Source organism: Protopterus annectens, chromosome 16.part0 (assembly GCF_019279795.1).
Source record: "Protopterus annectens isolate FY-2018-M chromosome 16.part0, PAN1.0, whole genome shotgun sequence".
Taxonomy (NCBI): Eukaryota; Metazoa; Chordata; order Ceratodontiformes; family Protopteridae; genus Protopterus; species Protopterus annectens.
Window position 1 is genome coordinate 125352929 of NC_056750.1, and position 15063 is coordinate 125367991.

At 37.1% G+C, this 15063-nt stretch overlaps 1 protein-coding gene across 1 annotated transcript in view; it reads left to right on the forward strand.

Annotated features, from left to right (window-relative positions):
• Positions 1–15063, forward strand: part of TEP1 (telomerase associated protein 1) — a 2704809-nt gene that overhangs the window by 1346221 nt on the left and 1343525 nt on the right. Inside the window, exon 21 of the mRNA XM_044058078.1 lies at positions 1275–1463. Coding sequence (XP_043914013.1) covers positions 1275–1463 — 189 coding nt within the window. The remainder of the gene's footprint in view (positions 1–1274; positions 1464–15063) is intronic.

Here is a 15063-nt window from a genome sequence, read left to right on the forward strand (position 1 = left end):
CCACCTCTCATATTTTATATATCACATCTATTGTTCTGAAATAAAATTTGTGTTCCAAACCGAAGATAAACTTCCTATGCTAAACTACTGCATACTGCATCCCTAATCTTTAGTATCCCAGTCCACACATCTATACAACTATCTTAACACATTTTCTCTTCTCTGTCACTTTCTCCGTTTAATACTACCATTAAATACATGCCACCTATAATCTACATATTCCCCACCACCTAGATATAAGTGTCTAACGATATCTATCCTACCTTTGTTTACCTTTCTAATTCTACCTTCCCACTACACTTACCTTTTCCTAATACCCCCCCCCCCCAAAAAATTGAGTTGTATTGTTAAATATTTCTAACTCTATAATTTTTCTACATGTTAATGTTCCATTGTTACTGTATTGTGCCTTTTTACAACATATGTGCTGTTTAGATAGTTTTCTGTATTATTTCACTTGCTTTATAAGTAATTGTTTCCTTACAAATTCATGTAATGATTTTCATGCAGCTTGGAGCTTTTCTCCCCGGGCCTCCACTGAAAATGGGTCTCAAACCCAGTGGACTTTCCTGGTTAACAAATGTCAGTAAGTAAATAATAATAAATATAATAGAAGAACTGATAAGGTTAACCTTAAGCCTGTTTTCAGGAAGAAACAAATGTGTTTGAAATAAATTAATATATACTGTAGTTTTAGCTAGATTTAATATAACATTGATAGATGATATAACATTGTGTTTATATATTAAAATATTTATACATTTTTATGAAAACAGTGTTTTTATACTGTGTTTTTAAAACTCTTATTAAAGATTTGCAATTGGGGGCTGTGTCACACGATGTCATTCGGTAGTTTTTAAAATGGAGTGTTACTTTTTTTCTATTAGTTTCACTCTGAAGAAGGGTGAAAACCTAAAAACTTTGTGGTATTTAAATAAAAAAGTTAAGGTCTCCAGAATCCGGAGTTTTGTTTTTTTTTTCTTTTCATTTAAGCATCTACTTATTTATGGTAAGTTTAGTTACACAGTTGTACTTTTTATTTAATCAGGTCTAAGAATCTTTCATTCATTAATGGGCTTATATATTTGGAATTTAAGAACAGTATTCCTGGCTTTGCTATTGCTGTGTTACATGGTTTTTGCCATGCCTACAGTTATTTTTTTAAGTGCAGGGATGTTACTGTTGTGTACTTACTTTTACGAATGTGCCAGAGACTGGCTCAGATACATAGACTAGAATACCTTGCAGTTAAACAGTCTCACTCTTCCCAACAGTTGGATAACTCTGATGCTGAAGAAACTGCTGAAGAAACACTGCAACATGCCTTCCATGAATCACAGGAACGCCAGTGCTATGGACGAAAGAAGACAGTCATTGCAGCAGCAGCTAAGATATGGGAAAATAAGAAGGGTGGAGTCTTTATTATCTCTGGGGGTCCCAGTGAAGGAAAGACCGTCTTCATGGTATGTCAATAATGTAGGAGATTAAGAAATTATGATCTTGCATGCTTATCCTTAATTTATATCGACTTGTTTGCTGTGCTGATAACACTGCTTAATTTTTGTTGCTGTGCAAGTTACTGCAAACTTTTTCATTTAATTTTGGGCTTTATTACTGACACATACCTGTTGCATATGTGTATACTCTGTTGCATGTCTGAACCCAAGACATTAAAAAAGTGCTTTTTATTCTTGGCAGTGATTTACTGTTGTTGGTGGTGGGACACAGTATGGCAGAGATGATGCTGTCTTCATGCATCCACACTTTGTAAGGCTGATAGAAAAGTAAAGTCGACTTTTCTGATTGTCCAGACATATAAAAGCATAATAGATGTACAACTAATGGCACCAAACTGTTTTTTCTTTACACTATTTTGAGACCTTTTAGGCACCTCTCAAGCTTTAGTTTCAAGTCTTCTTCACAATCACTGAACTCCTCAGTAAAAAGGGACACCTTAAGGCTGAATATGCAGTCTCATTTATTTATTTGAAAGTAGACAAATGCATTTGACATGACATTCCTTTTCATTTGCACCCACAAGATTACATCCATATTCACGCGTACAATGTGACAGAAAAAAGGAATAATGAAATGAAATAAAGACAAATCCCATTAAGATGTGTGTTGTAGTTAGAACAGGTGTAACAATGAGAAATCTAAACTGTGGTTAGAATTGAAGCACAAGATTGAAAAGAGAATTCAGTTATTTGACTCTGACACCAGTGTCATGCAATGAAGCTTGCATTTTAGGGATTATTATGATGTTTGTAGGGTTACAGTACACCTTATATGTGGAGGTCATACACTCCTTTGCAGGAGAACTTTTCTAAAGCAAACTTCACCTTACTTAAGACAGAGGTGGTAAGTTTCACAGCCCCCCCACGCTAAAGGATAATGCTGCCCAAGATGCAGAAACCTTTACAAATGCATTCTATGAGCACCTACAAGGATACATAGATCGTGCCATCCCTAGCAAAACTAAGACTCACTCCTCTAAGAGAAGGAAACTAGTTTGGTGGATCCCTGCAATAAACAGGCTATACAATAGGAGAAGGAAACTAGTTCAGAAAAAAAGCAAATCCCAAGAAGGAAAGACATCCCTGATCAGTATCAGTAAGAAGCTAAGGTCCATCATGAAAACATCCAAGGCTAACTTTGAAAGAAAAATAGCCAAGAATTCAAATGATAACCACAAAGCCTTCTTTAGCTATGTTAAGAATCTAAGTGGCAACTTGCAGATATGCACTGAACTAGTGCAAAATAGCACAAAATATACTGAACCTACTGATATTGCCAGCATCCTGGCAGATAGATTCAGTGCAAACTTCACCCCCTTCTCACCTCCATAATGGCCCACAAGAATACCAGAAAAGTGTAGTGTCCCAAAAATCAGACGCACAGGTGAAAACAGCCCTTTCAAAAGCCAAAAACACAGCGTCAATGGGACCAGATGGTGTCCCAGGCTGCATCTTGCACGAACTACAGAATGAACTTAACCCCCCACCTAAACACACTGTTCAATCTCAGCCTCTGCACAGGCTATGTGCCCATAGAATGGCACACAGCAACAGGTATTCCTCTCCACAAAGGAGGGGCCACAACTGACCCTGGTAACTTTTGCCCCTTAAGCCTGACTAGCCTGGTCTGCAAGGCTATGGAGCGCATCATCATGGAACTCATTAACAAAGACATTGGGAACATCCAAACACTTGACCCGACCCAGTTCAGCTTTGTTAAGGGCAGATCATGCCTACTAAACCTGGTTGACTTCTTCGAGACAGTCACCAAGATCATAAATGAGGGAAAGGTGGTTCACACAGCCTACCTTGACCTCGCCAAGGCTTTTGACACCATTCCCCACTCGGGTATTACAGAAAAACTCACCAGCCTGAACATAAACCCCTACGTCACAAGATGGGTTGCCAACTGGCTTACAGACAGAACTCACATGGTAAGAATAGCGGGCTCCAGGTCCGACTCTAAACCAGTCACAAGTGGTGTCCCGCAAGGCTCGGTGTTGGGACCCCTGCTGTTCGGCATATACTTCTCAGAAGTACAGGCAAACACAGGAGGACAATGGCTAACCAAGTTTGCCGATGACTGCAAACTGGAAGTCATAATTGACTCTCCGGCTGACACGGATATCCTCCAAAAGGGCCTTACTGAGACGGACACCTGGTGTCTAAGTCATAGCCTCGAGCAAAATGCCAAAAAATGCATAGTCATCCCATTTGGGAAAAACAAAACACCCACAAATTACCACATAGGTGGCAGCCCCCTTAATACAAAAGAGGTAATAAGAGATCTGGGGACCCAGGTAGATAGTAATCTCTCCTTTCACAGTCATATTGCCAGACTAGTTAGGAAATCCTTATATGTGGTCCATCTAATTACTCAAGGGTTCACATCTAGAAATAAAGGGGTTATAGTGCCCCTCTACTTGTCACTTATTAGACCCATCATAGAGTACAGTGCCTCATTTGGGATGTACCTCACAAGACACTTCCAACAGCTGGAAAGACCACAAAAGTACCTCACCAAGAGAATTACTGGTCTGAAACATATGTCCTATGCAGCCTGACTGAAAAAAACTCTGACTTTACTCAGTGGCATATCGCTTACTCAGAGGCGATCTCTACCTGACTTACGAAGTCGTGTCCAACTCAGAATTGATGGACATGCTCCACCTAAAGAAATCCAAGTCACTTTGAGCCACGCGCTCTAGTGAGCTAAACCTCGCCACAACAATAAATAGAACATGCTGGAGGGATAGATTCCTGTCACAGAGACTCCCCATGCTTTGGAACAAAATTCCAAATTACATCAGGCAGAGCCCCTCACTAACACTCTTCAAGAGAAACCTTGACGAGTGGATGGGTAACAGAAAATACACCCCTGGTATCACTTCATTGGCTCTGCTTGACAGAGGATCAGTTAATTAATCAATGGGGCAGTGAAAGCCGACACACTCTGGCTAGGCTTATAAATGCCCTCGGGCAGATAGCCTAGTACCTACCTATGAACAGCAGGATGTGAATTTCCTCTCATTACATGTGAATCTAGGAGCAATTCATTCACCTGTCTTATTTCAAGGAACTGTGTGCAGTGAGCCAGTCTTTCCCTTATGGTTTCTGCTTGTTTTTTTTAAATAGGCCTCACTTCTATTCAGGGTCTACAGTATCAACATTGGACTCTCTTCTTTTCTTTGAATTGTCATACTTTAGCAAAAGGTAATTCTGGATCATGTGTCAGGACGGTTTTAAGTATTACTTATTTTTTCTGGCACCAGTATATGCCATGGATAGCTGGTGACAATGACGGAAATTCAGCTGAATAAATGGACATTGTGTGTTCTAGAAAATTCGCACACAGTATCTGGTAGCCATGGAGCTGAGCCATTGCATGGATTAGCCAAAAGACATATTTAAAACCTCACATAAGACTCAAACATATCAAAGCTAAAGGGTCTAAATTCTAGTTTTATGTCTCTAGACCTAACTTCTTTAAAAAGTTCACAATGTCCTCAGTAGAATTTGCATCAGTCATGCTCCTCTCACATCCCTTGTTCTTCCAGTGCTGCTGTACTTTGATGTTCTGCACAGAGCTTAGTGACCATTGCCTGAAAGGATGCAGGAAGGCTCACTTTACTAGGGAGCTCACTCCTTCACAAGCCCAGGCAAATACTAATTATACCTTTAGACCTCATGCTAGTAGTAGTTTGGATATTTGTTGCACATTAGACAGGTATCACCCTGTCATCTTCAATGTGTAGGTTTTAATTTTCTGCTGTCCCTCTTATCTGACTTCCAGAGAGCAAAGGCTTGCAGGTAAACTGTCCAGCAAAATGTAATTGCACATTAATCAGATGTCACCCTGGCAACCACACTGTGTATGCTTTCATGGTCAGTTGACCTTCTCTCATTTCAGGAAAACAGGCTTGCAGGAAGTAAACAGCAGATTTTTTTTTTTTTTTTTTTTTGTTAACCGAGTAAGCCTACTGGGTACCCTTTTAGGGATGACCCAGGACCATTGTCAGGTTAAGTGACTTGCTCTGAGTTGCATAGCAGGTAAATGGATGCTGATGGAATCAAACCCTGGGCTGATGAAAGCAGCTCATTAACAACCCATACTCTTAATTTTCTCTGCAAATTAATCCCACATTATTACGGAGTATGGGGATGATAAATGTCCTCTTTCAGAGAAAAACAATAAAATGGGTCTTCCTCTACTGTACTCCCGTAGTGCTGAGAAAGGTTTCAGAATTGTGTGACCTAATTTTTCTAATCTTTCTCAAAAAACACGGTCCAACACTTACCCAGGACAAACAGAGATTGAATTATGGTTAATGCTTCCCCCATTTTTTGCCTGTGTACATGGATGACAGTTTCCAGACAAGCATTCATGCTTTGGTCATTCTGCCATCAAAAAGACTCACCATCTGTGCTGGCATCTTCTGCATACAGCTGACTTTGAAAATATGCCAAGGACGTTCATCATCCTCTTTGCTTAGCAGTTGTTTTGAAGACCAAATGCTAGCATCTGGCTACCTTTATACTTCTCTAAATGGAAGGACTGTCTAGTCTTCTACCACTTCACCTTTGAAGTCTTCTATTTCCTCCACATGGTCCAATTTCAGACTTCTTTAGCAAACCAAGTTTTAGAATGCTTGCTTTTTCATTTGAGTTTGCAAGACAGGTGATAGCACAAAAATATTCTCACAGTCTTATTTGTTTTCTTTGTTCATGTTTGTTGTTACTGATGTAGCAAGTAGGGCTGCTTTATTCATTAGCTACATCTTTTGAGGTTTTCTGCACTTCATTAATAAATGAAACTAAAAGTCCTTAATACCACTTAAGGGTAATGCATTTTTCTTAATCTTACGGCTTTGTCTTCTGTAGAAGGTTACAACAGTTCAGCCATCAGAATAAAGAACCTAAGGACATTTATACATATGCAAAACACCATATGCCTAATCCATAAGCATGCAATCATGCTACCTCTCTTGGTAAAGAGATTTGGTTCTGGTTTCAATCCTAATGGTCTACATTGTAGTTAAGACTCTTTTTTGGTGGGAAGAAGATTCCCATTTAGCTTTACTTCCAAATACACTCTGTTCTGGAGGAGCTTCATAACTGACAGATGGGTTTCCGATTTTATCTGTAAAGGTCACATCATTGACGCCCCTTGTATCGTCCTCCTCTGTCAGACTAGCTTGTGTCAGAGTAAGCGCTTGCTAATTTGCTGTCCCTCTTAGTTAAATGGGCTGTGGATAGAGTATCACTTTGCTGTTCCCATGCAATTTGCTGTTATGGAACTCCACAACTTTGGCATTCACATCCTGTTACATGGCCACCATGCAAGCAGTGGTACTGTTGTCAGGACTTTGGATATTGTTAGTATGTATGATGGGTGCTTACTGAGTTGTTTTCTGTATATTGAGCATTTTCATGCCAAGAATGTGCTCATTGATTTTCATCTGCCTACTCATTCAGTCCAGTAGTTGTATGAAAGTTTGTATTGTAACTTCCAAAGCCTGCAGCTTTTTTTTTAACACCTTTATTGAATTATCACTTCTAACTCAGGCAAATTTACATTTATGTAAAATTAATCAATTTGCATTAACAAGTTCACATTTACAAACATTATATTTCACATATATTCGTATTGCTATATATCATGTAACCTAAGCAACATTGCATAAATTATTCAATTCCTGCCCTTTTCTGTATATAAGGAACATCTTTATTAAACCACCGCTTATGACATAAGCAATCATACATTTATTTAAATGTATGACAAACCACACCAACACAATCCTAGTTGCAAGCACTTTACATCACAAACCATAATGGCACACTCCCAGTTGCAGACATTATACATCACTTATAATCTACCCAGTCATTTTCAGTCAAACATTACATAGCTCATTCAAGTCCTACCTTCTTTTAAACCTCATTCCTCCCCTGCATCATTCCTACAATTCCCATTTTTTCCTATGTAGTTTGCTCCTACCCTTTTCTAAAGATCTCAATTCTATTTGTTTTATCTCTGTTACTATATTCACTACCTCTAGTATAGCTGGATTAGATTTTGATTTCCATTTTCTTGTAATTGCTTTTTTGCAGCCATCATAATTAGACACAGTAAGGCCTTACCATGTCCAGGCAATTCCCAATTCTCTGTCATAGCTCATAAAAATCTTGTCCCTCGTCACACCAATCTGCCTACCCAGCATCTCCGACAGTGCTACAGGTAGAGAATCCTTAAAGTCTGCCAACTCGCAGCACACTCAGAAAATATGTTCACAATTACATTTTCTTTTCCCCATCACACCTGCAACATTTTCTGTATGTCTGAGGAAAAATTCTCTGGAGTCTACTTGGGGTATAAAAATATCTACGTAAACATTTCCAAGCAAAAATCCTGAAAATTCTAAATTTTGTTGCATATTTGGAATACATACATATATCCTCCCATTGTGTCTTTGTGAATTGCTTATCCAGTCTCTCTTTCCAATCCTTTCTAACCTCCTCTGATGGATTCTTATAGTTACCATGCAATGTTTTATATGCTCTGTTAATTATTCCTTTTTTAATGGCAACTTCTGTTCTAGATTCTACTAAAAACTCTAACAGTGCTGATCTTTTGTTTAGGGACCCCCCCCCCATTTCTTTCTCTTTGCCTGTACTCTGATATCAATCCTTGAAAGGGAAGGTACTCTATACCCTGCAGTCCAAATAAATTGTTGGCATCCCCCCATTTTATCTTTCATTGTCTAGTTATTTGCTCCCAATACCTTGGCACCTTTGCCAATTTTTTCCAGTAAATTCCAGCCCCCTCTTGCCTACTGTCTATATCCTTAATTGCAATCATCTCTATTGACAGAATCAACTTTCTCCATTCCTGTTTTGGCTTAGTTTTTATGATACTTTCTGTTTATAGATATACTATTCTGCATAATTATTGTTATTCTCCTTAAATACCTATATCCAAAATCCCAGTATGTAGTTGTTTTTTGAGATCCTCCCATTTTATCATCATCCTTTTCCACTGTGAATTATATTTTTCTGTTTGTGCTATGTATAGGAACCTTAACTGTGGATCTCTGAAATAACCGCTTCAAATCTGGTAATCTCATTTTGCCCTGTTCTTCTGGAAGAATGAGCTTATCCCACTTGACTCTTGCTATCTTCCCCTGCCAGATAAAGTCCTTCAGCTCTTTACTAATTGCTATCTGCAACGTCTCCTCTGGTTGATAAAAATATGTCTGACCTGTGTAAAAGACTAATGGGACTAAAAAGATTTTAACTGCTTGTATCTTACTATCCATATCCATGCAACAAAGCCTCCAGTTTCTCAGTTTTTCTATTATCTTTTGTTTAGTCTCTTCCCACATATCCTTAGCTGCCACACCAGAAGCATTTTAATCCATACTGCTAAATACTTCATTTTATCATGTCCCCATAAATATGGATATTGCTGAACCAAGTCATATGTTGGTACATAATTTACCAATATTGTCTTTGTTTTTGCTTCATTAATTTCATACCCAGAAAAGACTTGAAGCTGTCTCAGAATGTTCCACAGCCCTGTAATGTCTCTATCTGGTTTAGTGTGGTATAAAATTATATTATCTGCAAACAGAGCCAGTTTTTCTTGACTACCATACCAATTATATCCTTGACTTTCTGAGTCCATTATTTTCTTTGCTAATGGTTGTAAATGTAATGCAAATTACATATGGAAAGAGGACACCTCTGCTATGTTCCTCTGCTCAAGCAGAAATTATCAGAGAGGACCCCACCCACTTTAATGTTAGCCTCCGATCCCTCATATTTCCTCCTAATCGACCTTATAATTTTTTAAGGAAATGCAAATGCTTCCATTGCCCTGCTCATAAAGTCCCAGCTTACTCTGTCAAATGCTTTTTCTGCATCAAGACCCACCAACAATAATGGTATTTTCTTACATTCTGCTTTCTTCTGGATCATCCATGTCCTGTTAACGTTATCAGATGTTTGCCTCCCCTCCACAAAACCACATTGATCCATATCTACCAATGTTGCCATTCTTCTAGCCATTAGCCTGTATGAAGCTGGATCTGACAGATCTTAACCCCTTTTAGGTATTACAGCTACTAATGCTCCCTTCCGGGATATTGGTACTTATCCTCCTATTAAAATACTGTTAATCAAACCCTTCCAGTTCTTTATAATTTTCTCACTCCTAGCTTGCAAACTTCCACTGGAATACCATTTATCCCTAGGGACTTTCTTGTAGATTGGTTATACATCACAGTTTTTATCTCATCTCCTCCTATCCTAACTGTTAATAATTGAGCCTTGTCTACCTCTAACCTTGGCATATTTAATTCTTCCATAAATATTTCCATTTGAATCTTTTCTTGATCTCCATATTTCTCTGCTTTATACAAAGTTTCATTAAATTTCTGAAATATTTCTAATATCTCCACAGGATCTCTTGTTACCTTCCTTGCTATATCCCTAAGCTTCGTACCCGGAATGATGTTGAACAGCTTTATTGATGGCCCTCTCCACAAAAACAATGCTGTACTAAGTAACAGAACACAATACACATACGGTTGAGCGCTTTCATCTGCAAAGCAGATTTCATCAGAACAAAGATCAGGACGATATATAAGTATACTTTTTCTATGTGTATACATTTTTATTGTGTGATATTTTTTATTATGGGATATTTTTATTATAGGACATTTTTTGATTGTCCTATTAATTGCATTATTGGTTTGTCACTATTGAATGCATATCGACACATGCATTGTCGGGTTGTTGTTCGTTGTTGTAGTTATTGTTGTTATTATTGAATGTACATTTATCCATGCACTGATTGTTTTGTTTTGTTTTGGTTGGTGGTTTCATGCCATCTTTAGAGGCATTGCAGTACTTATGAGTATTTTTTGGCATACTTATTAGCAGATTTTTAGCATATTATTCAGCACATTCATTCTTGTGCATACATTCAATTTTGTGTATAACATTTTTGTGCTTTTATTTATATACACAATATTATGAATTTTCCATTCATTTTCATCCATTCATATTGACATATACCTATTTTTATTTTTACAAAGCCTGTATATGATTATTTATAATATTTATAATATTTATAACATTTATAATATTTATAATATTTATAATATTTATAATATTGCACCCCATTCTTATACTCACAAATGAGACAGCAATTCCAGCACTTCTATCAGTTATCATTTTTATTTATTTTTAATAAGCTACTTAGCAAATTGTTTTTACTGCATTTAACATTTCTACTTATTTTACATATGGTATAAACCTAGAAGGATGTTCCAACTGAGTGTATTCAATCACTCAATCAATTAATTAATGTATTAATCAATTTATTTTTGCGCCAAATGGGATATTTAAGAACTCTATTAGGGAGTTTCCTTGTTCTGATGAAATCTGCTTTGCAGATGAAAGCGCTCAACCGTATGTGTATTGTGTTCTGTTACTTAGTACAGCATTGTTTTTGTGGAGAGGGCCATCAATAAAGCTGTTCAACATCATTCCGGGTACTGAGCCATTCCTTGTGCAACCAGCCATTTCGTGGTTTTATCAGTGGTTTCTTCTTTTGCTCATTCTTATATCCCTAAGCTTGGTGACAGCCCTTTCTGCTTTCTGTTGCCTGAGCCATTGTGCTAAACGTTTTTGTGCTCTAATGTTATCAAAAAATATTTGCTTAACAGCAACCCTTCTAAACTCATGTATATTATTGTGGTAATCCCTTATTTTCTGTTTAGCATTTTGCTGTTGGTCCTCTTCTTGTTCTGTCAGATTACCCTGTTCTGCAATCCTTTAATATGTGTCAGTCCTTCTAGATAATTATTGCTACTTCTTAACTATGTCTGCCTTTCTTTTATTTCCATCCTATTTTTAAACTCCACCTTGATATTATCCCACTCCCTAGCTATATTTTCAGAAGTAATTTCTATCCTCTCGAATAGCTCCTGAATAATCTCCACTACCCATTCCTTAAATTCCTCTCTTTTCAACAGATAGGTGGGAAAGTGCCAGTGTCTCATTTTTTTTTTCATTACCTGTGTTTTTATTTTAGTTATTTTTGGGGCATGATCTGAAATAGTTATTGGGTGTGTATCGAGACCTTCAATTAAATGCACATGTTCCTGTGAAATGTAAATTCTGTCTAGCCTAGCCCAGTTTTTATATCTTTGGGAATAATATATAAATTCACTCTGAAGTCATATTACTAAATTCACATCTTCCATGCCAAATATTTTCATAAATATCTTCAAAGATGTACCCTGAGTTGTTGTTCTTTCCCTTTTGGGCCCCCCAGACATCTCCACTGCTGCAAATCAAATTCCATTCCCCACCTATAAGTAATATTTTTTTGCTGAAAACTGATTATTTCCCCCAGAATTTCTTAGTTCCATTATAGCAGTTTTAGTGGAATATAAATACATGCCATTGTAATCCTCCTCCCTTGCCAATAGCCCATTAACACTACAAATCTAACATTATTATCTTTTTTATCCTCTTCCATCACTGTTGAAGCTTCTCTTGCAGTTAATATAAGTACTGCTCTTTTCCTTTGTTCCAGATATTCTGCTGAGAAACCATCCTGAAAATCTTTCTTCATCAAATTCACATGTTCAGTTCTTTGCAAGTGTGTCTCCTGTAACATAGCAATTTGCACTCTGCATTTTTAATATAGTTCACTGTTCTTTCTTTTTTGTATTTATCTGTGAGACCATTAGCATTTAGCGATATTACAGAAAGCACCATTGCATTAAATAGTTATTCCCACCTATTTTTTATATATATATATATATATATATATATATAGAGAGAGAGAGAGAGAGAAAGAGAGAGATAAATACCACCTTTTTGTTAAATGTCTAGTTCTAGCTTTTGTGTTATATGCATACACTGTTTGGCAGGTTGAACTTTTATATGGTTGTTTCTTGTCATATCCATTTGAGCCTATGTCAACTCCTACAAAACTTTTTGTTTTATTGAAAGCCCTCAAACAAAATAAACAAATCCCCAGCACCCCTAAAACATATTAATTTAATACTAACACACAAAACTGTGTACATCTGCAAATATTGGCGTTTTACCCTCCTAATAGGAACAAATGTCCCAAACTGACAGCTACACTGACAGGCTTGAGTTAACCTAAAACAAAAGTTATCTATCCTAAGACACATGGTGCAGCCTGTGCTTCTACTAAGTGCTAACTAATTTCGTCTTATCTTTACAGCTCTCCCATCTGGGAAAACCCTGAATGTTTTCAGAGAATATTATCTCCTAGCCAGTTTCTCTTTTCTTTTTTCCCCAAGCCAGTCACTTTCCACCAGGCTGTAATCGATTTTTGTTTATCAGATTGTCTCCATGGAGACATGAGAACCAGACAGTCAATTTCTCTTCATCATATTCTTTCCATGGAAACATGAGGGCCCGATACAGAATTGCTATTAAGCATACATTAATTTGCTAGAAAAAAAGCCTCATGATATTCGATGTTCTTTTTCATTTACTTGCTTTCTCTTAAAACTCGTTACTAAATCAATGTAAGGTCCTTAATCCAGGCATTCCCCTATGCATGAATGAGAAAAAGCATATTATTTTTTCTTTTGTCATGTTCTTTTAACCAGGCTTTTTTACATTGCAGTGCCTATATTTTACATTTCATAAAACTGAACAAGATGGGAGAAAGAACGGGAAACAAAGAACATCACCACCTATTTACAATTCCCATTACACTTAAAATAACTGAGAAACCTTTACTTTATAACATGCAAAGAAAACCATACACCACAAAAATAGTACTATTAATAAGAAAAAAATGTTTTCTTTACTTACAGAAAACTTTATTTCCTGTCTTTTCTTGAACAAGGGATTTTCCAAACGTTAATGGCATGAAGTAGGCGTGTACTTTAGAGTCCCCACAAGTTCAACAAGTTCTGAAAACGTCCAATATTTCCAGATTTTCTTGTTATATCATATTTCCCAAATATAAATATTGCATTGTAATCCCACATTGAGCTACTGGTTTATTACTGTTCATCTCCTTCTCCCAAATCCTGTCTCTGCTTCATTTCCAATGTACTTTCAATTCTTCTAATCAGCTCTCATGCTCCCTTCCTTCTCTCCAACATTTTCCATTGAAATAGTTGAAAACGTTTCACAGGTACAGTCTCTCTGTGGTCTTTAGCACCAGAATAACAAGAAGCAGAATTTCCTTCTGTTTCACAGCTCACTTTTTGTTGGACACATTTTGTACTTCCTCCTTAGCATGTACTTCATCAAAAATGATTTTGTCCCTCCAGGGAAGAATATTTTGAAGACAGCTAGGTACAGCATTTTCAGTCTCATACCTGTGTCTCAACATTCCCGAAATAGTGGAATGAATTTACTCCTCCTCTTCGGCTTGCTGTGTATTGAGTAATCATTCTCCACAAACACTCTGCTATCTCCCAATTTTAGTATTTTGTCCTTCTGCCACAGTTTTGTCAGAATCAACTCCTTCTGCTGGTAGGATTGCATCTTTGCTATTAGAGGTCTAGGTTGCTTTCTCATAGCCAGGTTTGGAAGATACACACAATGTGCTATTTCAAATAACAGCTCCTGCTGTGGAATACCAGTTCATCTGCTTATTTGTGGGCTCATAAAATTAATGCAGTCTGTTCCTTCCAGCTTTTCTTGTATAGCTGAAAATCTCAGGTTTTTCTTGCATGTTTTGTCCTCTAATTCTGCTATTTTTTGAAACATCTCTTCCTGAGCAACCTTATATTTCAGCCAGCCGTTTCTTCAGTTCATCATCTGATTTTTGCACCTTTATCACCTCATTTGAATAGCTGTTTAAAGCTTCTTCCATTTTTCCAGCCTTTTGCTGTTTGTATCGATATATGCCATCACTGTTTTGTTTATTTAAACCAGGTCTTTGTGCAGTTGTCTTGTATCTTCCTGGAAGTTACTGGAAGTCATGCCTTGAGGTTGCATTGCATTTTAACGAACAGCTGCAGAACTTCCCCAGTCAGTGTTTCTTCCTCACTTTTTGTGTCTGATTTTTTCCAGATGCTCCATATTTCTTTTTTCCTGGCATCCATGCAGTTCACTTACAAGCCAGTTACTGCAATTTACCTATAAAGACAAAAGTCTACTGGCCTTCTCTGTTGAGTTTCTGTTTTAACACTGAGAGAGCAAGAGTTAAGCTGTTACTCAGTGGGCAGCCATCTTGGAAGTCCTTCAAAGCCTACATATTCACCATTTTGACAAACTAAAGTTAGTCTTATAGTTCAAACATAAATTAGTTTTCTCTAGCACTACAGGTGTAACCAAAAGAAGTGTAAATAGGAAACCGTTCAGCAGAAATTGATCTTTATAGTAGTAGTATTCATTAGGTTCAAGGTATTAAACTGGATTTTGTAAGTCAAAATGAACATAGTAAATGTTATTTTTTGTAATGTTTTGTATGCAAACAATTTACAGTACCTCAGTAATCACTCAGGCTATACACAAGCTGCATTTTTCTTCCTCC